Below are 25,546 nucleotides of genomic sequence, written 5' to 3'. Positions count from 1 at the left end.
AATTTTATCCGAAATTGTTTTTATAATTTATAAATATAATTTTATTAGGAAATCATATTTACATGAACGTAAATTGTATTTTGTAATTGTACAATATCAATAAGGTAAATATTTAATGGAACTACATTGTTACTGTAAAGGCGGCACTGTGTTGCTTTATCTATTTTTTTTTTTTTATTATTATCGCTAAAAAAGAATAACAATAAAACAAAAGAAAAATTTTCCTAAATGTCAGTCAAAATGGAAATCCGGATCTTGTCATTTTCTCAATCATTTTTTTGACTATTGTTTAAAAAATTTATTAGTTTACCTTTATAGTTATAAGTATTAATTAAATGTAAAAAAAAACCAAATTTTATGCCTGTGATCAAATATTTTATATTTATAATAGTATGTATACATTAAGCTCTACGGCCGTTGTGCTCCTAATAATCATCAGTAATATTAATGGTAAGCTGTTCATATAATAAATTGACTTTTTGAAATTAATAAATTTTGTAAAATTGTTTAAGGGAAACGTCTTAGCCATTATGTGTCGCATTATGAACCTGTTACATATGATCATGAACATTTGGCCTATAGTCATGATAGGGCTAAAAGATCAGTAACTAATAGCGATAGTATTGTGCATGTGACGTTTAAGGCGCATGGTCATAATTTTCAATTAAGACTTCGTCGAGATTTGGAAACATTTTCAAATACTATTGAAGTATTAGATAGTTTTGGTAATCATTTACATCCTAATGATATTGATACTTCACACATTTATCATGGACATATCATTGGTAAGTTGTTTACATTTTCTATTAATTTAAAATAATGACTGTTGTAGCATTAATTTTGATTGAAATTTACTCTAGTTATAAAATTGTGATTGTTTTATTCAAAATCTATGATTGTAATTTCATAATATATCTTTAATATATTTTTATTGAATTAATTCTAAATAAATTATATACTGTAGTTCAAATCTTTAAACATGTGATAAACAAAATTGAATATTAGCAAAACAAAAAAACTAAATATTAATTGGTTATGAGTCATATTTTATTAAAACTAATTAATAATTATTTTAAATTAAATATATCTACTATCTATCCATTAAATAGTTCAATGTTTCATGAAATTGGTTAACTAGATTTGTTATTTTTAAATAATTAATATAAACAAATAATATAAGTGTAACTGTTGTAAGATTTATTAATTATCAATTAATATGATATTTGAAACTTATATATTACATCTTCTTTACTTCTGTACTTAAAAAAAAAAAAAAAAATTACAGAATGCAGTTATAAAAAATATTTCTCAAAATTGTCTTTTTTTTTTTTTTTAATAATTAATATAAACAATTACTATTTGTGTTAATACTTTAAAATAATTAATTTGTAATAATATAATTTCAATGTTTATAATATTTGTATAATTAAGTATACATTGAACATTTTAGAATAATAGTTTTAAATATTTTATTTAATACTATGTAAGAATTAAAATTTTAATTACAATTTGGTTCTAAATTATGATAAATACAAAATTATCTTATTATTGATTTAATATACTATTTATTTGTATAAATAATATATTATTAGATACACTTTTTAAATTGTACTACAGATTTATAAATATTAAAGGTAGTCAGTAAATCAGTAAATTTATATTTAATTAAATAATATTATTTTTGTTATTATTGTTAAATAGATGAAGCCGAAAGTGCTGTATTTGGTTCAATAATTAATGGAGTTTTTGAAGGAAAAATCATATCACCCAAAAAAGGAAATTATTTTGTAGAAAAATCTAAAAAATACATCCATCCTCATGGTCTTCTTAAAGATAATGAGGATTTTCATTCTGTTATATATAAAGAAAATGATGTAGATAATCCATATCATAACTCTTCTAGTAAAGAATATAAATTATCTTACAAAATACAATATTTTATTAATAATACATTTAAACTAAATATTTTATTTTATAAATTACTTATTTTAGGTCATTTTAGCGGATGTGGAGTTGTAGGATCAACAAAACAAAATATGGAAACAATTCAATATTCTAGTAATCCATGGAATGTTCAACAGCCAGATGAAGAACGACCTGCTTATAAATATACAAGGCAAGCAGCTGACAAGCAACACCATGGACCAGTTAGAACTAAACGTGCTACTAAACCTAAAGAAGAACGTAATACTTGTTCTCTGTTTATTCAGACTGATCCTTTATTATGGAGGCACATTAAAGAACAAGTACTTTATTTAAAAGTTATTATTGATATTTTTGTTAATCAATATTTTTTTTATATAGGTTGGTTATGATAAAACAAAGACAAGAGAAGAGATATTATCATTAATAGCTCATCATGTAACAGCAGTGAATTATATTTATAGAGATACTAAATTTGATGGGCGTATTGAACACAGGAATATTAAATTTGAAGTTCAAAGAATTAAAGTAAATACCTAATAATACATAGGAAATAATGTAATTTTATCTCAAGTTTATTATATAGTACTTTAGTAAATAGTACTTAATAACTTAACAATAATATTTGATTATTTTATAATTTGTTTTTAATAATTCCTTATTCCTTATATTCTCTCTTAGATTGATGATGATGAGCCTTGTGATCACAAGTGGTCTGGAGAACAAAATCCATTTTGTATGGAAAATATTGATGTTAGTAATTTTTTAAATCTGCATTCATTAGGGAACCATGAGGATTTTTGTTTGGCATATGTGTTCACTTACAGAGATTTTACTGGAGGAACTTTAGGTTTAGCTTGGGTTGCTAGTGCATCTGGTAATTGAGTAAATTAAGTAATTTAATGTTAATGAAATTGAGATATATTTTATTTTCTTATCAGGAGCATCTGGTGGAATTTGTGAAAAATACAAAACTTATACTGAAACTATAGGTGGTTTATATCAATCAACTAAACGTAGTTTAAATACAGGTATTATTACATTTGTTAATTACAATAGTAGAGTTCCACCCAAAGTTTCACAGTTGACATTAGCCCATGAAATCGGTCACAATTTTGGATCACCGGTTTGTAGACATTTTAAAGTAAAACTTAAATTTAATTTAATTTAAATTTTTTTTGTTTTCATTGCAGCATGATTATCCTTCAGATTGTCGACCAGGTGGTTTGAATGGTAATTACATCATGTTTGCATCTGCCACAAGTGGTGACCGTCCAAACAACAGTAAATTTTCTTCATGCAGCATAGCTAATATCAGTAGTGTATTGGATGCCATACAAGATAATAAAAAAAGAAATTGCTTTAAAGGTTCATACTTCGTATTAGATATTATTTAATTTAACCGAAATGTAATAACCTATTGTTTATAAAACAGCTAGTGAAGGAGCATTTTGTGGGAATAAAATTGTTGAAGATGGTGAAGAGTGTGATTGTGGATATGATAATGAAGAGTGTGATGATAAATGTTGTTATCCTAGACAAGTTTCTGATAATGATAGGTTTCGTAATATGTCTGCTAGAGGTTGTGCACGTCGAGCATCAACTGAATGCAGGTATGTACATAAGAAAAGTTTAGTTTTGGTGTTACATTAATAATATATAATTTTTTCAGTCCTTCACAAGGTCCATGCTGTTATGCAGATACCTGTCGTTTTATTCCATCTAGTCGTTCGGTTATGTGCCGTGGAGAAGGTGACTGTAGTTATAGTTCTTATTGTGATGGTACTACACCTGAATGTCCAGTACCTCCTCCTAAGCCTAATAAAACCCGTTGTAATGAAGGAACACAGGTATATTATTAATTTTATTATACATTGTTTCAACACATGTTTCATTGTAAGTTTAATTAAAAATTTGTTTTTATAGCTTTGTATTAATGGTGATTGTACTGGTTCCATTTGTTTGGAGTGGGGACTAAATGAATGTTTTTTAACATCACAAATTATACCTAATATTGATAAACGCAAGCTATGCGAGTTAGCTTGTATGAATGGCACTGATTCACAAACTTGTCGGTCAACTAGTGAATTTGCTGCTGCTGTTAATTTACCTCCTGGTGGTATTAGTCTTAGACCAGGATCACCTTGTGATAATTTTCAGGTATATTATTACAAAAAAAAAAAATTTTAGAACAATGAAAATACGTATTACATTTTTTAGGGTTATTGTGATGTGTTTTACAAATGTAGAGCAGTTGATGCTGAAGGACCATTGGCTAGATTAAAAAATATGCTTCTTAACAAACAAACACTTCAGACCCTTCAACAATGGGCTTTAGTAAGTTATTATTTACATATATTGTATTAAATAGTAGTTATTCAATAAAATAGGCATATTAAGCATATTTTTTCTTTTTATTTGATATTTTATAATTTTTGAAAGAATAATATCTATAAATATTTGAATAATACTTCAATACTATATGAACTTATTTAATTATATCTAATAAATTATTATTACTTCTAGGAAAATTGGTGGGCTTGTATGCTAATGGGTGTTACATTTGTTATTATAATGGGTGTGTTCATAAAATGTTGTGCAGTACACACGCCGTCTTCAAATCCAAAAAAGCCTCCTGCGCGAAGATTTAGTGAAACATTGAGACGACCAATTACAACTTTGCGGAGAATGGTAATTTATTAATTAATGTTGTTAGTTTTATTTTTACAATTAATAATACATTTTATTATGTAGCGGCATCATCCTCAAGCTTATGTGTCACAACCTAGATCAAGTAGGGTTCCAGCTCATGGATATGGTGAGGGTAGAGGTCATTATTATGCACCAAGAGGTAGTAAATAACTGAATCAATTATTTTATTTACCCACTTTTTATTATTTTATTTTACAGCTTCTGCGCCACCTGCTCATGGTCATTCCGATCGCCGAAATGCATTCCCAATGAGGCATCAGCCACAGCATAAAGTGTGATAGTAAGTTAATGATAAATTAATAAACTATTCCAATAAATGTTCAAATAGTAAATACTATTTAGGTGGATGAAACTAGTTTAAAAATTAAACTAAACTACAATGTCCAACACTAAATTTAAAACTGAATCCATTTTTTATTTTTCACATTTAATACTATTTATTTTGCAAGTAAAATTATTTTAGATTCTACAATTATAATTAACTGGATATATAATGAAATATCATGATCAAAGTTTGGAATCAAATTGATTTTAAACATGATGTTTCAAGTTACATTTATAAGTTTTGTAACAGTTTAATGGTAATAATTTATTTATTGTATCCATATTCATTGTGATTTTCTTGGTATTTTTTCACTTTTGTACTAAAAAAAAATAATTAGGACCACTATTTAAATGTTTAATCCACCTAAAATTAGTAGAGTGTTGAATTAATTGATATTTTAATTTTTAGTTGTCAAGTTTGACAGCCCTAAACCAAAGTTGATAATGCAGTCCGAAATATTCGGTATTCTTATCATTGTGGTTAGAAACTATTAAATTTATTTATGTATTTTTTTTTTTTTTTGTATATAGCCGAATGAAACCAAAGTGATTGAGTTAATTATAAAAATGAAATAGTTGTCCAATCACCCTATGAGAGGTGCTGGTCACAAACAAAGGCAGATTAAAATTTGACATATAAATCATATATTTTTCATTTCTTACAAACATTTTTTTTATCCAAATATCTATGACTAAAGTTCTCATGTTTATTGAAAGTCTACCTTTATACATATAGTACTATTTATTTTGAGAGTTCCTGAATTTTAAATCTAGGATCAAGTAAACTATTTATGGTAAAACTTACCAAAATAATTTATTTAAAAAAAAATGCCAGAGCATTTTTGTATTTAATTCCATAATTAATTATATATTAAGAATTCATACATTAAAATGTAATAGAACATTGCATACAGTTTCATTCCTGTCAAATGTTTTGGTAATATTAATAACATTTAATAACATAATATTGATAAACTTGACAGTATTAAATAATTGTAGATATAAATAAATATATAATAATATTATAGTTTCCTATAGACCTCTTATATGATTTTTCTGTATAATTATTTTTGCTCATTACATTATTATACATCGTATATATTTTTTATACAATCTGCCTTTGTTTGCTTGATGTTTTCTCCGCCAAATATTTTATTTATATAATTATATATCTTATATTATTATATAATCTTCCTATTATTTATGTATAACACATGAACAAAATATTACCTACTTAAAATTACTTCATTTTCACAAATACTTATTAAGTTATCATAATAAATTAGTCTAAATGTATTACAAATATATGTTTTATTGAAAAAGACATTTTTTTAAATATATATATATATATATAATATGTATGTATAAAAATATATTCATATAAATTAAATATTTAATGTATAAAATAATAATAATATGGGGCGTCCTAAAAAATGGCAGTTATTTATCAGCTAATTTATTTATTGTGTCAAGTTATTTATAATGTTTTAGTTACAACCAATAGGATTAATTAATTTATATTTCTCTTTTATGGACGCCTTTGAAAATACACCATTGGTAGTTTAATTAAGCTATACTTAATATATTTGGTTTTCCTACCATTTATAAGCTTATACATAATTTTTAAGCTTCTATTGTTTCAATGACCAAATTTTAAAAACTGTTAACTGCCCTACCATTTTAGTTTTCTACTTTATTTTTACTATTTTTTATTATAAATTATTTTACTTTTAATAATATTATTGTGAAGATAATTATTGTGTTTAATTGGTTTGTTGTGCTATTTAAAGAAAAGCTGAACAAATAACTAATGATTTTTTTTTTCTTTATACAAAACATACTGGACTTAAATGTATACTAAAACTTTGACCAACTTCATTAAAATCTCGTAAAACTATATCTATGATTGGTAATCGAGATGGACGATCAGTTGTGTATGAAATTGTTGTTTTTCCCCATTGTTCTTTTCTAGTCTAAATATGAAAAATAAATAGCATTATTATTACCAACCTATTAAAACATTAAATTTAATTATTCTTACCTTGCATTCATCTTCAATTGCTTTATACCTCATTTTTGGATTTCCTTTTGGAGTAATTTCGATGTCATTAAATCCTATCAATTTTAATCCTTTTTTGTATGATTTTGATTCAGCATCATAATACCCAATCGTATTTTTGCAATGATATGTTAAATTCTGGGTAGCTGACACAGATAATAATTGTAGAAAACTAATCTGATTGCTATCTGCTTTGTAAGATATCTATAAGCCGATTAAATCATTAATGTTGTATACATTATTTTCATTTTCATTTTTACAACCTTTGCAATATTTTCAAATTCTGATAACCAGATTTCTGGTTGAGGTTGTTTATTATTAAAATCTATTGGTCCGATATGATCTGGTTGAGGTATTACACATGTACTCTTAGTAACAGTATCACATCTTACTAGTACTGCATCACGAACATCACCTTCATTGGGATCAATCCAATATTCTCCTAAAACCCATTTGTTTTATTAACCTAGCCATGATTGTTAAAATTGAACTCTTACCGCTTCCAAAATCAGGGTAAGCAGCGTATAAATCTTTGCATGTTTTTGCTGGACTATCTTTTTCACCATTTGGTTTCTTAAACTTTTCAAATGACGTTTTTAATTTTTTATAGGCGTTTAATATCAGTTGGCTTTTCTCTGTTTCTGTCATTTCTTCTGGTTGATCTTGATGAATACCATCACTTGGTCCCTATTTCAATCAAATTTTAATATTTTGTAAAATATTAAGTCATATACTTATTACCTTACTGTGTCCTTGTGATAATAAAGCTGTTAATGCTGCCATATCGTATGCTAAGGCTTCACCTGGTGGTCCTGGTGGACCTGGTAAACCTGATGCTCCAGGTTCTCCATCAGAACCTCGTTCACCAGGTAGTCCTGTATTATAATTATTATCGCTAGTTAAAATAATAATTCAAATATTTTAAAACACAATAAAAATACTTACCTCTTGGTCCAGGTGGTCCCATTGAACCAGGTAATCCCGGATTTCCATCTTGTCCTGGTTCTCCTAAAAAAATTTAATTATTTTCAGTAATTTTGCTCTATTATTAATTGAAATTATTAGTATTCATCTAGCCAACAAGTATTATTACTGATTAATTATAACAGAAAATAAGTAACCAATTTAGATATGTCAATAATTTACTCATATGGCTTTTAATTTGTTTTCCCCTCAATTACTATCATTAATAGTAACATAGTTAAAATTAAACATAATATACTTCAGTCCATTCATTATATCTCGTAGGTATTCTTAAAGAGATTCACACAAATCCTTAACGGGTATTACCTATTTACCTGTACCACTGTAATTCAACTTAATGGTTTAGGCATTCCCATCTTAAAAATATAATTGTTCAGTGTAATTTCCCTTATTTAATCCAATTAATGGTTATTATCATGTCAATATTAATACTCATCTTCTAAACCAGGGGTCTTCAACCCGCGGGCCGCCCTGTCATAATATGTGGCCCGCGATCACATTAGAAATTTACCATGTATATTTTCTATTTCGATAAAATTATAACGGCTAAGCTATCGATATCAGAAATAAGCGATACCTAAGTTAAATTAAAGTACCTACCTAGATATAAATGTAGGCTGTTGTTTGTTAGTTTGTAATTGATTGTGAAACGAGCATAATACTCGTTTATGTGTTAAAGTTTCAATTTCATACATTTTCTTCATAATATTTGTATAATATATCAGTGAGTAAAAAACGTAAAATCTCGGATGAAATTTGCGTTTTTCAAGAAAAATGGTCCAATAATAATTATTATTTTTTTATTCAATTTAAAGAAAAGGCAATATGTTTTATTTGTCGAGAATCAATTGTTGTGATGAAATAGTATAATTTAAACCAACATTAGGGTACCTACCAAACAAGCAGTAAAATATGATATGATACAAGGTCAGTCTTCAAGTTTAAAAAAATGTCATAAAGACTCAGAAGCCAGTGTCAAAGTTATACCATAGTACAACAAATTGCCGCTAAATCGAAGCCGTTTACTGATGGTGAATTTATAAAAAAGTGCATAGAGGTAACCTCTGAAATTTTATGTCGAGCACAGTAACAACTTTTTTCCAAATTGAGAGTTTATCAGGAGTAACTTTAGCAAGACGTATAGAAGAACTAGGAAATGATATTGAGTGTACTTTAAAAGAACAAATTTTTAAATTTATTTTTTCTTCACTGGCTCTTGAAAAAGTACATATTTGTCAGATACTGCTCAATTAGCACTAAAAATCAGGTAAATCACATTAAAAATTAGTAATTAAAAAAAATATATTAATCTATACGTTTTAATTATAATAATAATTTTTAATTTAAAATGTAATTAAAATTGTAATAATAAAAATGAATTTTTGTATAAAATACATGTTTTCACTACGAATGCGACCCGCACGATTCTTAAAAATTAATACGTGGCCTGCTACATAATACGTAAGGTTGAAGATCCCTGTTCCAAACATTTCCATTTTTATTTTAAATTTACTTTCACTAATAAACTCATACTTATTGCTGCAGGGGCGTATTTAGACTTACTTCTAGGGAGGGGGGGACTCAAATTTTTTCTTCAATTTAGGCTCAAAATGTACAAGTAAAATTTTTGGCAATATTTATAAAAGATGAATCCTTAATATTTGTGGTTTTTTTTTTTTTTTTAATCTAATACGGGATCTACTTAGAAAGGTCTTTTTTAACACCTATCTGTGTTTTGAAAGTTTCACTTATATTTTGTCTAATTTTTCACTAAGTATGGACCGGGTCTTCAATCAAAATAATATACATTATTTATCGTTATGAGACATATAAACGTCATAAGCAATTGAGCGTTTAACGCTATAAATAATTTAAACATTATGCAATTTAAGAGTTTAAACGTTATACAAATTTAAACGTTTAAAAAATTTTCCGTTTACCGTTATTGACAATAAAAACGTTATGAAAAATTTAGCGTTTTGCGTTATTTAAATTAGTGTAAAATTTGAAACGTTTTCAAATGTTGTAATACAGTCGACTCTCGTTAACTCGAACCTTGATAACTCGAAATTCTCTATGTCTCGAATAATTAAAATTCCCCTTCAAATAACAATTACACTTAATGCTTACATAATCTTGGTAACTCGAAAATTCATTTGACATATTTTCGATATCTCGAATTTTCTTATCCAAATTTAGTACTAAAAATAGTTTATCAAGACGATTATTTTTCGCCTATCACTTGTTTTGAAAACCCCGGCCATTATAATCAACTAAATATTAGTAACTTAAACCTTGATAATTTCATACAATAGATTTCAGTTTTAGTTCTATATCGTCTGTTCGTTTAACCGTTTATTGAGCGAGTGTGACTGTGTTAAATCAGTGGTTATTATGGCTCAAAAAAGAAAATAAACAACATTATCACATGCAGAAAAAGTGAACTTACTTAGAATTATTGAAAAAGGTGAAAAGAAAAAACAAGAAATAGTCAAAGATTTTGAAATTCCAGCGAGTACATTATCTACAATAATAAAAAGTAAAGAGGTAATTTTGAAAAACTTTAATGAAAACTCGGAAACTCGAAAAAAATGAAACTAGGAGAATACTCTGATATAGAATCCTGTTTATCCTGTTTAACAAATTAGAAAAACAGAAATAATGTTGTTTTTAAACAAGCTTGTGGTGAAAGTGGCGCTGCAGATGTACACAAATGTTCCGTATGGATAAATAATTTACCAAAACTCATCGAAAATTATTCTCCAGACGATATTTTTAATGTTGACGAAACAGGATTATTTTTCAAATGTTTACCTGAAAAAACATTTATGTTTAAAGGCCAATCTTGTTCAGGTGAAAAACATAGCAAAGAAAGAGTAACACTTCTGTTAGGAGCGAATATGTCGGGCACAGAAAAATTAAGACCACTTTTGATTGATAAGTCGAAAAAACCACGATGTTTTAAACAAGTAAAATCATTACCATTAGATTATCATGCGAACAAAAAATCCTGGATGATGTCTGAAATTTTTAATTTGTGGTTAATGAAATAAGATAAAAAAATGGTCACCGTGAAAAAATCTTACTTTTTATTGATAATTGTACTGCACACAATTTTACTTCAACTTTAAATGCTATTCAAGTGCAGTTTTTACCTCCTAATACTACGTCTATATTACAACCATTAGACCAAGGCATAATAATTTTAAAATATTTTATCGAAAAAAAATGGTAAAAAAATTATATCGGCTATAAATGGTAACAATCAAATCATAATAAACATATTGGATGCTATACGGCTATGCGATAGAGCATGGCGACACGTAAAAAAAGGGACGATTGTAAACTGTTTTAGAACTTCAATTGAGAACGATGAAAACACTCCTTATAAACCTTCTGATGATAATAACGATGAATGGGATCAATTAACGGAGAAATTAAATAATGATGAAACCTTTACATCATACGTCAATGTCGATAAAAATTTGGATATTTGTGGAGAATGGACTGAGAACGATATTATCTCTGACATATTGGACGAAGATAACTAAGAAGAATTCGAAGACCAACAAGTACAATCCACCACCATTGCAAATAAAGAAGCAACACTTGCATTAGAAACATTACGTAAATATATTGAAGGCAATGAAGGTATGAAAGATTTATTTAAGCCACTCGGTATTTTAGAAAATAGAATTGAGAACAATATAGTGTTAAATAAACAAAAACAATTAATTTTACACCAATTCTTTAAAAATGATAACATGTAAATTTTTTTTTTTATTTCTTTAATGTAAATATTATATAAAAATAAAAACATACTTTTTAAGTTTTTGATAACTCGAAATTTTTAGTAAGTCGAATTTTTTTTTCCCCCTTGAACTTTGAGTTACTGAGAGTCGACTGTACTATAAAATAAATCATAATTTTTGTTTTTTAATAGTATACCCATTATATAAAAATTCTCGGGGGGGGGGCGATTGCTCCCATCGCCCCCTCAAATATGCCACTGTATTGTTGTAGAAATATGATATATTATTTATATAAAATATGTTATAATACCTTTTGATCCTGGTTCCCCTGGTGGTCCAACAGGTCCAGGATATCCAATATCACCTAATAAATTAAAAATATTTTAAAACTGATAAATTATATTTTATTAGAAAAGTGCTTTTTATTACAGTTTTAGAGTATTGTAATTTTAAATTAATTTAATTGTTTAGAATCATACCTTTTTGACCATCAGCTCCTGGAGCACCTTGTAGTCCTTGTAAACCCATTAAGCCTCTATGACCTGTTCAATTTTTAATATGTTATTCAAAAAAGTTAATTTTGATTTCATAGTGAACTTAATGATATTGATAAAAAATTGCTACTAACTTATAATACTGCACCTACATAAGCAGTTAATTAATTTTTCAATTTTTATTGAATTTTTGGTCATAAACCATTGACCTTTATAAAATATTTTGTTAGTTTAGTAATCCATAGTTATACATTTGAATGTTCTAAATTTTTACCAGTTTAACTATATTTTGTGAAAATGTCAATAATTAAATTGTATTAGTCCTTTTATGTAATATTTAGTTAGTTACAATTTCAAATTTAATAATTTATGACCTTTCATTCCTTCAGGACCTATGTCTCCTCGATCTCCTTTTTGACCTTGAATCCCAGGAGATCCTGGTTTACCTTTCAGGCCCTAAGATTAAAAAAAATAGCCATATATATAAATAAAATTACCATTCATTTAAATAAACTTACAGGAGGCCCTTCAACTCCTTGTGGGCCAGTTTCACCTCGCAAACCTCGTTCACCTTGATTTCCAATAGGACCAGGTAAACCTTGGGGGCCCTAAAGTTCAATATATTAATTAAATAAATGAACTCCTTTATATTCTTTTATATAAACATAAAACTCACCATCATTCCTGGTGGACCAGGATTACCCAAATTACCAGGAGATCCAGGCGGACCTAAATAATTTCAAATGTCTATTAATTAATTTGTTTTATGAAAACAAATATATTATAATTTGAATAAAAAAAATATTGTAAACATAATTTTAATATATTTGTATATTTATGTATATATGTATATATATTACTAGCTGACCCGACATACGTTGTATTGTCATTATTTTGTTTTGTTATTTTGAAAAAAATAACTAATTTAATAATAAGTGTGTAAGAATGTGGTATACGAGAATGTCGTATAAGCGGAAGAGTTATGGAGTGCTGTAAACGGTAACAAAATATAAAAATGAAAAAACATCAAACATTTATTTTTTAATAATTTATTACAATTGATCCTTTAAAATTATATACATCGCTAATTATGACAATATTAGTGAAAAACAATATCAATTCCTTGATGCAACAGAGTGTACAATATTTTTGGTTATCCCATCTTTTGCCAACACAAACTAGATGGTTCGAGAACACGCCACGTATAATTGTGTCCATGCGAAAAATATATGCTCAAATCTAAGCCACAGACATACATCGTTTAGCCTTGAGACTTATTGATAGTCATTGCAAATGCTAATCTAATTGGAAATTGAAGGCGTTTAAATTGTATTATCACATCTGTGGATATAATAGGGATTCGCAGTAATAATCTATTTTCACCTCGGAATTTGTCATTTAAAATGATGGCTTCGATAACATTTTTCATTAATTTTTTAAAGACTAATCGCGTGTCGTTGCACAACCGTGGTAGGTTCAAATTACGAAGCAAAATAACCGGAGATCCAACCTTCAATTGTAAATTATGCGGAGGCTTGACTGGTAAATCCAATGAGTTTAAAAAAATCTGTTAGCCTATAGTTAATTATAAATAATTAATACGAATTCGACAGCGTTAAGTTGACATATTCAAACAGTACATGAGAAAAAAAAAGCCTAATTAAGTATGCCCAAAAGTAAAGAACCGCGTGTGTTTGACCATCTCAGTGCCACTGACTTTCGATGACCTATAGTTGTTTCTATTGTTTGCACAACTGTTTTTACGGTACATAGATCAGTGACGTGACATTTATAATAACCGGTATTTTTATCTATTTCGTTTCGTCTTAGGCATTCAACGGCGACATGACCGCGTAGATGTGTCTCAAGTACAAGAAATAAATTAGAAAAAATACAAATACAACCTTTCTTAATAAATTTCACATCAATTATCAATAATAATATGATGCAAATTTTTTTTTTTTTTAGGTACGCAATAAATCTATAATACTAAACAAAATTATAAATAAGTTTACAAAAATGTGTGAAAATTCATTTGTTCTCTACAGTGTGAAAATCAAAATTCCAAAAATATTATTGTTGCAATAGCACACTGTTTTTTAGCAGCCTTTTTTTGTTGATCCTCTTCCAGTAAACGAAACACCATCCATTTCGCATTCTATTTCAAAACATGTTAGGATGTTAGAATGAATTGTTGTTTCAATGAATTAAATACCCGGTGCCATTTGATGCAATAAATGTACAGGGTTATAATTTTCTGGTTTATTAGGAAATTTTTTCATACCACCAACCTTAGGTGGAGGTCTTACTGTTTCTTCTGGTATAACTTTTGAAACTGACTGTAATTTCCATTGAGTTATCAAATTGTGCATAGTCAATGAAACAAAGTGTGACCATGGGAAATCTTCCTCAGATGGTCCTTTAGGTTTTGACTATGTAACACTTTCATCCTCCACTTGATTTCTCGAAACATTCACTTTTTTTTCTGCTCTTTCATTAATTTTTTTTTTCATCATAGCACGCAAAAAATGTTCACATGCTTTTTGTTTTGCTTGAGTTTTAGAAACATGATCTCCAGTACAAACTTGTCCATCGATTTCAATTGAAGCAGTAAAAACCGCAAAGCTATTGTTATGTAGATGACCTTCCAATTTAATTGGTACATCTTTGTACAACAAATAAAATACCATTAATGAACTCTTGGAACATTCTAAACTTCGCTTTCGGACATTGAGTCGCTTTTTTGTTCTCTCTTATTAATATTACGTTTGGTTGGCCATTTGATTTCTGTTTTTCCAGATATTGATTCATCCACACATTGACCATCCTTATTTTTAATCAAATTATTCTTATCTTTGACTGTAGATACCTTTGAAAACTCAGAAACTGGATTTTGAACTTGTGACAGAGAGTATTGGATTGGTGGTGGCAAATTATTTAGGGCTATATTTCGTTGATGCATAAGAGTCTGCCCAGTTGATTTGGCTATTACAAATGTTGTTGCATAGGGCATTTTTCTTGCTTCTGTTTTCCACAAAAAACGGCCGAACAGTTTTCATTTTTCTCGTGTAATCACTCTCTCTTGAACTCTTAGAGTTATACATAATGACTGGTTTTCCTTGAATATCAGAACAGTACGAAATTCTTTTCAAGTTTAACAAGCAAGGCGCAAATTAATTATTCCAAAATATCGGGAAACTTCGGAACGAAAAATCGTAATAAACGATAAACTAAATAGATATAAATAAACAATAAGCCGTCAACAACTTTTTGCAAGTCAAGGCAACGAAATACCAGTACTACTAGTTGCAAATATTTCTACTGTATTACATTTCTACTTGCCTTGTGCTCAGTATCTGTTCAGGACACCGCGTACCACTTACAGAATACAGACGCATAGTAGCATCGCAAACTGTCTCAATAGATTTGTATGACACCAAGTCTCCTGGTAACAAATGTTGTATCTTGAGATTCAATTCATTGATGTCCACATTTTTTGCTGCTAAAATTGCTCTTTCTGCCAGAAATTCATGATTCGTGTATTGTCTGTGTATATTGGGAAATATATGGTCAATGAAAGCATCTTGTGAATCAATGATAGTGCAGAAATCGGTCGGTAATTTTATACATTCCGTTTCATCTGTAATAACGTTCCCATCACCGATATCTAATAATTGTTTTGAAAATCTGCCGCACGCAGCTTTTTTTGATTGAATCGCAAGTATTGTAATCGTTTGCTCTCTATTTTTACATACATATCGACCATGAATTGTTGACCAAGCTCACGCATCGTAGAATAACGTTGTCCCGATCGCGTCCAATCATCAACCTATATGCATAATAATCCTTCGAACTAACATTCTTATTTGTTTTGGCACCTGTTGCGGGATCTTGTTTAATATTTATGCAATACCCATCATTTAACACCAAAAATAAAATTAATAGTTTTTAAATAGTCTTTAATAGTTTTTTAATAGTTTCATTTAATAATTAATTTTCAATCGTGCAGTTATCGACCCGGTCAAAAATTATTAAATTAAACTACGATTTACCAAACAATAGCACTTTTCCAACATTTTTTTTCGTAAAAACCTCCTGGCAATTATGAATAATTAAAAAAAATTTGAACCAAATCAGCCCAGTCGTTCTCAATTGATGAAATGTTATACATTTTTGGCTCAATTTTTATGTATATAGATTAATATATTTATTTAATATTAATATTAATTTAATAATATACATAATATTATATTGTTATAGATACCTTTGTCTCCCGGCCTTCCACTAATTCCTGGTACTCCAGGTAAACCTGTTGCTCCATCTTGACCTCGTTCACCTACAAAATATTATTATATCAGATATAGATTCGTTATATTCTAGTATTTAAAATGTAAAAACAATTTGATTATTTTACTTATGTTATATATATTACAAACCTTGAGGCCCCGGAACACCTGGAGGTCCGGCTAAACCTTGGACTCCCTAATAATAGATAAATTTTATTTATTTACTCTATATAGGTATTTTAAATTAAATTGGTACCTGTAAACCATCTGAACCTGGTTTCCCCGGTGATCCTTTTTCACCCTTTAATATAATAAATTATTGATGAATATATAAAAATTTAAGATTTAGTTAAATTAGAAAACTATTGTAGCTTATATTAAAAAAAACAATTTTCAGAAAAAATATAAAATATATTATCTAGGCTTCAAATATTCAAACGGTCCAAGAATTTGATGTTTGTCTAAAAATTGTGAAAAATGTAAATAAATATCTATTTACATTATTTTAAAATGTACACATTTATTTATTTAGGTTTTGAAATACTAAGCCTAGATTATATTTGTATTCCTTACTGGTGATCCTTGAGCTCCTCGCATTCCCATTGGCCCTTGACTGCCTGGAACACCGGGCAGGCCTCTGAAACAATATCATTATAATATTGGTTACATTTAGAATTGATAAACGTAAAATAGGCACCTTTCACCTGGAGCCCCTTGAGGACCAATGGGTCCTGCAGGTCCTGGTACTCCATCTGCACCAGTTTCTCCTTTAATCCCTGAAATAAACTGGCCATCAGTATCTAATGTTTATTTGATAATTTCTCTTGAGTATCAGACATTCTTAATTTATATAAGGTGTATTTATTTTAGAGATGGGCATGAAATCCGAATACCTGTATTATCCGGACATCCGGATATTCAAATCCGAATTTGAATCAAATTTTTCTCTGGATTTGCTGAAGTATCCGGACTATCCAGATTTATGAATTTGCTTTTGAAGTGAAATTTCTTTATTAAGGGTATGACAAAAATATTTAGTCACGTGACTGACTGATCAGAATGAAACGACTGACCGACACGCTAATAAGGCGCATGTACGTCGTATATCTGCTACGCAACGGTCAGTATACCACCCCACTACTCTTTTTTTTTTCTGAGCCCAACTTAACGGTTATTGGAATTAGAGACCCTGGACCCAGGGAATCTGAGTTTTTATGGCCGCAGAGTAATTTCTCCCATTTGGGAATAAAAGTCCCCACCCCCTCATTTTGAGTTAGCCATAACTCAGTGGGGTTAGAATTTAATGACTCCGGACCAACTGAGAACCGTTCCGAAGGTGCTAGACTACAGTTTTATGCTTTAAGGAACGGAGCATCCCTCCTTCCTTTTTGCATTTTTGATTTTTTTCTGTATTTCAGTCCAGGATTTCACTAGGACCCACCCCGCCGCTGGGAAACGCGGGGTTTTGAATTCTCCCTCCCTTGCTAACTTCAATGGAAGAGATCAATTGCCATTGGTGTTAAGTGGAGACTTTAATGTAAACTTTGCTTCAAAATTTGAATGGTTATTGATTAAGATTTTCTGAAGATAAGTTGAACTTATACTACAATACAATATAATGAAATTTATGTCAATATAAAAATGAGTAATTGAAGAGCAAAATTGAATTGGATAATCCATGAAATCCGGATTTCCTAAATTCGAATAATTCGGATTTGTCAAATCCAGATATGCCCATCACTAATTTATTTATTTTAAATTATTAATATTTTATGAGTACATAATTTAATAATTGAATGTTACTTACCTTCGAGTCCTCGTAATCCTGGTGCTCCAATATTTCCAGGTACACCTTGTTTTCCCGGTTCACCTTGCCAGCCTTTGGGTCCAACCAAACCTATTGTAAATAATTATATTTAATAGATAAGCATTTAATGTATGTATATTGGAATACAGTGTAATAACCTAACCTGGTGGTCCAGAAGGTCCAGTTGGTCCAGGATATCCCTAAAATAATTGTATTATTATATTTATTATGACCAATAATAGATTTTAAAAAATGTCGAAAACTAATATTATATAATTATTTTTACCGGTGGTCCTCGTTCTCCAGCTCTTCCCGGTATTCCCATTAAACCTAAATCACCTTTAATACCTTGATCCCCACGACTACCTAAAATATCACACATGTATATTATAATTTTTTTTTTCATGTAAAAAATACTACAATAAAAAATAATCATTAATATAATTCAGATGATCTATATTTTTTATTTAAAATAAATACCTTTCGGGCCAACTAAACCCATTGCACCAGGAAGGCCAGGTTCACCAATTTTTCCGATAGGTCCGGGATTTCCTTGATCTCCTTTCATACCTAAAGTTGATATTAAATAAATATTTACCAATGTTCTTTAGAAGTCATTAATTTGTGGTTATTTATGATTAATATACTAACCTCCATCTCCTCTATCACCTTTAGGACCTGGCATACCTGTGTTCAAAAATATATTAAGTGCATTTGAATTAACATTTATTAACATTTTAAATTATCTTACCTACTGATCCTGGTGATCCAGGGAAACCTTGAACTCCTTGAGGTCCAAATGGTCCTCGCTCACCAGGTGTTCCTGAAAAGAAATATAGGTAAATAGTTTAAAAAAAAAAATTAGAAAACAATTATATTTTATTTAAACATTTTAATAAAAGCCTTGATAGATTTTGTTTTTTTATTAATATTTTATACCAACCTGGTGCGCCTGGTTCTCCTGGAGGACCTGTAGATCCGGGCTCTCCTCTTTCAGCTGGTTCACCTGGTGGACCAATTGGGCCAACAAATCCTTGCGGCCCTCGTTCTCCAGCAGGACCTTATTAGTTAATAATATTAAGATTAAAAAAAATTAAAAATATAACTGTCGTCATTTATTTATAGGCGTGTTGAATTTTTTTAAAGAAATAATTACAAATATAAAATGTTAAGTTTTGTGATATATTTTACACTTATTTTTTAGTATAATTTAACTATTAGTTATTATTAATAGTAGTTAAAATAATAAATACATTTCTCGTTTTACTCAGAATCTAGATTGATAAATTTACCTGGTGATCCTGAAGGTCCTTGAGCTCCAGTAGAACCTAAGATAATAGCAATAATACATTATTATATATCTTGTAACGTAATTTTTAAGGGGTATAGGTATCGTACTCCTTCTCTATGACTTTTTTTTTATAAAACTTTTTTAATAATGTATTGATAAAATTAATAAAATTACATAAATAAAAAAAATATCTGTGGACTATAAATACAAATACAATTTAAGAATCATTGGCACTGTGATATAAACAGTAGGGAAAGTAAATTTCTAAAAATTGGAAAGTTGGAAAATTGTATATTGTCCTTTAAAAGTTAGTCTAATTTTGCTACTGTATATATCTACCTATCACTTTGTAATAAGTTAATTGTAGATTATATTTATTACATTCTATTTTTAAAAATAAATTACCTTGGTTAGAAAAATCTATAATGTTCCAATTTGAAAATTTACTAGTTTTAAAGCATCATTTTAAGAATTATGAAATCGTGAATTATTTTTGTTTACATTGGAAATATATTTATCATATAATAAATTCTAAAAACTTAGATACTTAAATAAACGGCTAGAAAAATTATGCATTGAAAACCTACAGTAAAAGGATTCTAAAATTATTAATTAGCCGTCTAAAAAATTATTTAAAAATAATTTAATTTTATAACCATTAAATTAAATTTCAGAGTAGTATCTTTTAACTGTTACAAAATTACCAAAAATAGGTTTAATTACGAATACCATAAAAAAATGCAAAAAAATATTAGATATTTGAACTCTATGATTTATGAATATAATTTTATATATGATGAGCTATGTTCTGGTCCACTATAGAGAAAAAATACTAATGCTGCAAATTTCTAGCCGTAATTATAAATAACATTTTAGAGGCATACCTCGTTCTCCTTTTAAACCTGAAATTCCTGGTTCACCTCTTGATCCTGGTAAACCCTATTAATGTATAAATTACAAATATGATTTATCATACACGTAATATACTTCATCAATAAATATAGCTAGTTATACATTTTAATTTACCATTAAACCTGGTGATCCGGAATGTCCTTTGTCACCTCTGATTCCTTGTGGTCCCTAAAAATGTAGATTTATTTATTGATCTTTACTAAACAGCTACGGTAACATAAATTACTTGAACACATATTAAGTAATCTTCTCTTATTCTAAATTTATTATAATTATCGGACAAATCAGATATATAAAGATAGTTGTTACATTTTTTATGATGTTGGTTGTTTCATCTGTCATAGTTGTAAAACACATTGATTTATTTATTCTATATTTATAAATATAAATATTATATTATATTATATTTTATTTATAATATACTTATTTTATATTTATATTTAACTTTATTTTGAGGGAATATTTACTCTTTTGGAAGACACCAAGGCTTGTTTGTTCTTTGGTACTCAAATCATTAATACAAAAATTAACAAATTGTCCAATATGAACAGATAATTAACGGAGTTAAGTAACAGCTTATTGTACTTTTCCGTGATTATTAGAACTTAAATATCTGAGTTGTTAATTTTTCGATTTAATTTTTTTTGTTTTTCGATTTCGCCTTATTGAAAACCAAGATGATAAATTAGTTTGTGAATATATAATCATTTTTTAAAATAAACGTTCCATGATCGTAACTATTTAAATAAAAAATCAACTATGTACCAAAAAGCAAACGTCGTGTGTATGATTGAAGGCGCTCCGTAATTAGTAACAATGGCATAAACAAAATTCAATATACTACTCTACTTACTATCGATTTCCAAAATAATTAAGGTTAAGTGCTGTAGTTATTATGTAAATTGTATATTTAGTTTTATGAAAGCACCTATATTAAAATTAGATATCGCTTAACACAATATAAATATAAAATACTCTTCTACCTTTTTATTTTCTAGTGTCTTTTAATCCTAGTGATACATGTATGATGTGCCAATTTTAAATCTAATACGAATTTTAAATCAAAAAAAATTTTGGTGAAGAGATTTGAACCCTCTATCTGGTAGTAGCTAAATATTAATTCTCGTTTAATTAGGTACAATAATTTAAATAAGGAAAATAAGATAGTTAAAAAAGGATTAGAATTTTAAATTTTCATAGCTCTAATAAAGTATTGAAAATAAATTCTATAAATATTCAAAAACAATTATTATATCCTTCAATATCAAAAATTATAATTCATATTTAAAAATAAAGTAATAAGTAATATATAAAATTAAATTTGGTAACGGCTTAACAAATGACAACTTCCAGTCAATAAGAAAGCAAAAACTTACCACAATTATTTAATTTTAGTTTTTAAAGTGAGAACTTTATTGCGCGCGCTTGGTTGGGGACCTATTTCGTTGAACGTCCGCGTCCGCGTCCGTCTAGGATGGGATCATGGTGCGGGGCGCGCGCATAACAGCTGCGACTCTCCTCTCTTCAGTATCTGTTCGCGCGCAGGCAGCCAAGCACAGATTCTTTTTCGTCTCATTTTATACAACTCTGTGTATACACGGAGCATAATATCGCGGATAATATAATATAAAATATACGATACGGAGAACTAAGTATCGCCGGACACCGCTTTAAATTTTATTTTATGAAAGAAACTTATACGTGATTGCATGCTCCTTCTGAAGTTTGTATCGCGACAAAATGAGTGATACTGATAGAGAGTGTGAACAGTGAAATAAAATAATTAATATTAAGATGACATATGTATATTTGATTGTTATTTTGTAATAATATTTTGCATTTATAATAAAATAATGACTTAACATTGATATAATTTTATTATCAATTGCATTTATCATATCATGCCATCATAATATCTAACCTGAAAATATAGTTCTCGCTTATGCGGTTAGTCCCGCGACGCACCCTGTTATTTATATTTATATAACCATTTTAAAATTAAAATACTCACAATGGGACCTTCAGGACCAGCTACTCCTGATTCTCCTTTAATACCTTGTAGTCCTGGATGACCAATAGGTCCTCTTTCTCCTAAAATATATTTGTATTTAATGAATTTTATATAAATAAAAAATATTTATAATTAGCATATTAAAAATACAGTTCTTATATAAAATAACAATTACAAATCAACTTATGCACTTATAAATTTTACATATATTATTATTTTCATACATGCTATACTAACCAGGAAATCCGCGTTCACCTCTAGCCCCTGGTTCACCATGTTTTCCTGCTGGTCCTTGTTGACCTATAATTAGTTATATAATTAATTTTTGAATTTAACTATATATTTGACGGATTTACCTTGTTCACCGTCTTTGCCGGGTTGACCCGGATTTCCGGGTACTCCTGGTACACCCTAAATCAAATTAATTATAGAATTAAATTATGATATATATTATTTATTCTAATTTTTTAGTTCCAGTACTAACTTGAGAACCAATAGATCCTGGTGGACCAACTGTTCCTCGTTCTCCGTCCAACCCCGGCTTACCAGGTATACCTTAAATAATTATTCTTTGTTATATTTTAAGACGTCTCTATATTTGGGAATTTATTAGGATCTTGCTGTTAACCATTTACAATTTTTCAATGTCAGATTTTGTCATTTAATACTTTTGTGGGCAGTAGCACTAAACCCATAACTCAAGAGAAGTGACCACCCTTCCTTTTTTTCAGTGGTTACCCAAAAGAACTATGTATTAATTACTATACATTTCTATGGTGTAATAAATGGTGAGTAGCAAGAACTAATTTGGCGCCCCCTCCAAAATTAATTTTAGTTTGGCACCATTGAGTATAGTTATATGGGACCAAACGTATAAAAATTATAGTATATACTTAAGTACGCATTTACTTTGGAGTTGACATGATCGTTGTCACACATATGGTGAATTATAATATTCAGATGCTTATGTTAATCAGAACAATTTTTCGAGTTGTCAGTGGACAAATAAATATTCAACAATCATTTTACATTGAACCCAATATTTATCAACTATGTTTTATTATATTTATTTATTTTCATAAATATTATAATTATTAAAATTCTCTATCTGAAAATCGAGAACACAAGATGGTTGTTTTCGACAAAATAATTTTTGTTTGACAAAAGATCTTAAAAATGTAATACAAAATTCCATCTATATTACTAATTGATGAAAAAAATCAAGCATAGTTTAAAAATAAAAATAAAAAATACAAGTCTTTGAATATTACTTCTTAATTCCCATGCATCATCGTTTACTACGGAATGCTACGTCATAATAAGTGCTCTACAATTTGTTTTTTCTCTCGATTTTCATAACTTTCTCATAATTTCCGATTCCCAATCATGCCTCATTGCTATCTTATATGACTCTTTCCACTCTTTTATATCCCCTCTCGAACTCAATATAAAATCCTTAATATATAGCCTTAGTCTAGACAATAAAACAGTTAGTTTTCTTTGGGTACCCAGCCATGTTAGTATCATTGGTAATGAACGAGCCGACTACCTAGCATTTTGCACCAAATTACATTTAACTCTGTCTCCTTTTAAAATACCTGCTTCTAATATTCTTCCTATCCACCACAAACTTCTACGCAGTGCCTAGCAAACTAAACCCACCAAACTTTGCGGCATGGCACAGGCAGATTGTTTCAACTATCCCGACTCGTCCATGGTTTAAAGATTTAGTGATTTCCAGGCGATCAATCGTGAGCTACACTCGTCTCCGTTTAGGACATAGCTTATTACCTCATCATTCCTTCAAACTAGAACTTAACTCCTCACCCTTATGTACCCTATACGAAGAACAAACTATTTGCGATTTTCACCACCTCATCTTCAACTACCCTGCGCTACTCCCGAGAAGACAACTTCTTCTCTCGTTATTCTTTTCCCTTGGCTACATCACTCCCGATTTCATACTTCTTCTTAACTCTCGTACTACTCATATTATTCATTCCATCATTAATTTTATCTTCTCAGTTGGTTTTCTAATTTAAAATAGGGGAAAAAAAAGAATGTAGATGTTAATAATGTTTGTAAATAAGTCTGTCTAACCTTTTTTTTTTAATGTTATTATCATAATTGCCTTGCTGTAATGTTTATACAATAAAAGCAAATTAAAAAAAAAATAAATAAATAAAAATATTACTTTTTCATAAAACAATAAAAATCTCGAAAATATTACATAGAGATACAAACGCATTTTTAAACTGATACAAGATTTTTCATAAGATATTCTTTGTTACAAAAATAATACCTAAAAGTCACAAAAAATGTCTTATGAGCCTTACAAATTTTAATTTTGACTTTTGATAAAATTATTTATTTCATCGAATTTTATTTTTACTATATTAGTTTTTGAGAGCCATGGTATATTGGTTCTAAGTTTAAAATACCAATACATAAATCTTATTTGCCCATCCCCGTGTATCACCCGACCTAGGAATCTCGCCCTTTTTTAAATATAAATTTTATAATATGAATGGGGTATGGAATTGCCTAGACGAGTGGCCTGTACTTAACCGTCTTAGAACAGGCCATGGCCGTTGCGCTGATATGATGTTTAAATGGCGACTCCTAGTCAACACAACATGCGATTGCGGCAACGATAGATAGACCATAAATCACATTATTAAGGAATGTCAACTAAGGAAATTCAACCAGGGTATCGAAGGAATTCATAAGATAACACCAGAAGCATTAAGGTGGATAAGGGAACTAAACGTCCAACTGTAAACTATTCACACCTCACTTTATTATCTATCTTTATATTATATATATATATATATATATCACTATATTCAATCTATCATATATGTTACACATCCTAATAACCTTTCTATCTAAAACCCAATTTAATTTAATTTAATTTTTGTTTATAATTATATTTCATATTTTATATTTTATTTTATTTATTATTTAATTTCATCATTCGAAATATATATT

The 25,546-nt window shown here is 28.6% G+C and overlaps 2 protein-coding genes across 4 annotated transcripts in view; one reads left to right on the top strand and one right to left on the bottom strand.

The window, feature by feature from the left end:
- Window positions 1-213: 213 nt before the first annotated feature.
- Window positions 214-25,345, top strand: LOC112694189 (disintegrin and metalloproteinase domain-containing protein 10). 3 transcript variants are annotated; one of them, XR_003149544.1, is made up of 17 exons: window positions 214-450; window positions 513-785; window positions 1,702-1,902; window positions 1,993-2,246; window positions 2,305-2,451; window positions 2,605-2,800; window positions 2,865-3,049; window positions 3,117-3,291; window positions 3,359-3,536; window positions 3,596-3,773; window positions 3,850-4,083; window positions 4,144-4,260; window positions 4,450-4,614; window positions 4,678-4,774; window positions 4,834-4,915; window positions 23,027-23,104; window positions 25,104-25,345. XR_003149544.1 is itself a non-coding variant. In XM_025569587.1 (16 exons), the coding sequence occupies exons 1-15, from the start codon at window positions 393-395 to the stop codon at window positions 4,911-4,913; spliced, it is 2,538 nt and encodes an 845-aa protein (XP_025425372.1). In that variant the 5' UTR covers window positions 214-392; the 3' UTR covers window positions 4,914-4,915; window positions 23,027-23,106. The 3 variants fall into 3 exon arrangements, 2 of the variants coding, with proteins under 2 accessions (XP_025425372.1, XP_025425370.1); XM_025569587.1 differs by lacking the exon at window positions 25,104-25,345 and having other exon boundaries at window positions 23,027-23,106; XM_025569585.1 differs by lacking the exons at window positions 23,027-23,104; window positions 25,104-25,345 and adding an exon at window positions 5,369-5,469.
- The window catches only part of LOC112694188 (collagen alpha-1(I) chain-like), a 31,811-nt gene continuing 12,625 nt past the window's right edge, over window positions 6,361-25,546 (bottom strand). The window contains exons 26-55 of the mRNA XM_025569584.1: window positions 23,040-23,110; window positions 22,912-22,966; window positions 22,793-22,855; window positions 22,556-22,635; window positions 20,659-20,712; window positions 20,517-20,571; window positions 19,634-19,669; window positions 19,285-19,401; window positions 19,093-19,164; window positions 18,993-19,028; window positions 18,822-18,911; window positions 18,628-18,707; window positions 18,505-18,541; window positions 18,342-18,431; window positions 17,232-17,310; window positions 17,108-17,171; window positions 16,791-16,835; window positions 16,685-16,730; window positions 16,513-16,584; window positions 12,925-12,977; window positions 12,767-12,856; window positions 12,623-12,704; window positions 12,234-12,296; window positions 12,065-12,118; window positions 7,964-8,026; window positions 7,760-7,893; window positions 7,516-7,705; window positions 7,282-7,460; window positions 7,001-7,222; window positions 6,361-6,932 (exon numbers count right to left, since the gene is read on the bottom strand). Of these exons, the coding sequence (XP_025425369.1) occupies window positions 6,786-6,932; window positions 7,001-7,222; window positions 7,282-7,460; window positions 7,516-7,705; window positions 7,760-7,893; window positions 7,964-8,026; window positions 12,065-12,118; window positions 12,234-12,296; window positions 12,623-12,704; window positions 12,767-12,856; window positions 12,925-12,977; window positions 16,513-16,584; window positions 16,685-16,730; window positions 16,791-16,835; window positions 17,108-17,171; window positions 17,232-17,310; window positions 18,342-18,431; window positions 18,505-18,541; window positions 18,628-18,707; window positions 18,822-18,911; window positions 18,993-19,028; window positions 19,093-19,164; window positions 19,285-19,401; window positions 19,634-19,669; window positions 20,517-20,571; window positions 20,659-20,712; window positions 22,556-22,635; window positions 22,793-22,855; window positions 22,912-22,966; window positions 23,040-23,110 (2,519 nt within the window). The 3' untranslated portion in view covers window positions 6,361-6,785. The remainder of the gene's footprint in view (window positions 6,933-7,000; window positions 7,223-7,281; window positions 7,461-7,515; window positions 7,706-7,759; window positions 7,894-7,963; window positions 8,027-12,064; window positions 12,119-12,233; window positions 12,297-12,622; window positions 12,705-12,766; window positions 12,857-12,924; window positions 12,978-16,512; window positions 16,585-16,684; window positions 16,731-16,790; window positions 16,836-17,107; window positions 17,172-17,231; window positions 17,311-18,341; window positions 18,432-18,504; window positions 18,542-18,627; window positions 18,708-18,821; window positions 18,912-18,992; window positions 19,029-19,092; window positions 19,165-19,284; window positions 19,402-19,633; window positions 19,670-20,516; window positions 20,572-20,658; window positions 20,713-22,555; window positions 22,636-22,792; window positions 22,856-22,911; window positions 22,967-23,039; window positions 23,111-25,546) is intronic.

The sequence above is a fragment of the Sipha flava genome, unplaced genomic scaffold, assembly GCF_003268045.1.
Source record: "Sipha flava isolate LNK unplaced genomic scaffold, YSA_version1 124_pilon_pilon, whole genome shotgun sequence".
NCBI classification, from domain to species: Eukaryota; Metazoa; Arthropoda; class Insecta; order Hemiptera; family Aphididae; genus Sipha; species Sipha flava.
Note: the sequence above shows the minus strand (reverse complement) of the source record. Positions and strands in the feature narration are given on the sequence as shown.

Bases quoted from the DNA above. Each gene is read 5' to 3' on its own strand.
- LOC112694189 (XM_025569587.1), top strand. From the start codon at position 393: ATGTATACATTAAGCTCTACGGCCGTTGTGCTCCTAATAATCATCAGT. The intron at 2,801-2,864 runs GTAATTGAGTAA...TTTTCTTATCAG, and splicing joins TTGGGTTGCTAGTGCATCTG to GAGCATCTGGTGGAATTTGT. The intron at 3,050-3,116 runs GTTTGTAGACAT...TTTTCATTGCAG, and splicing joins GTCACAATTTTGGATCACCG to CATGATTATCCTTCAGATTG.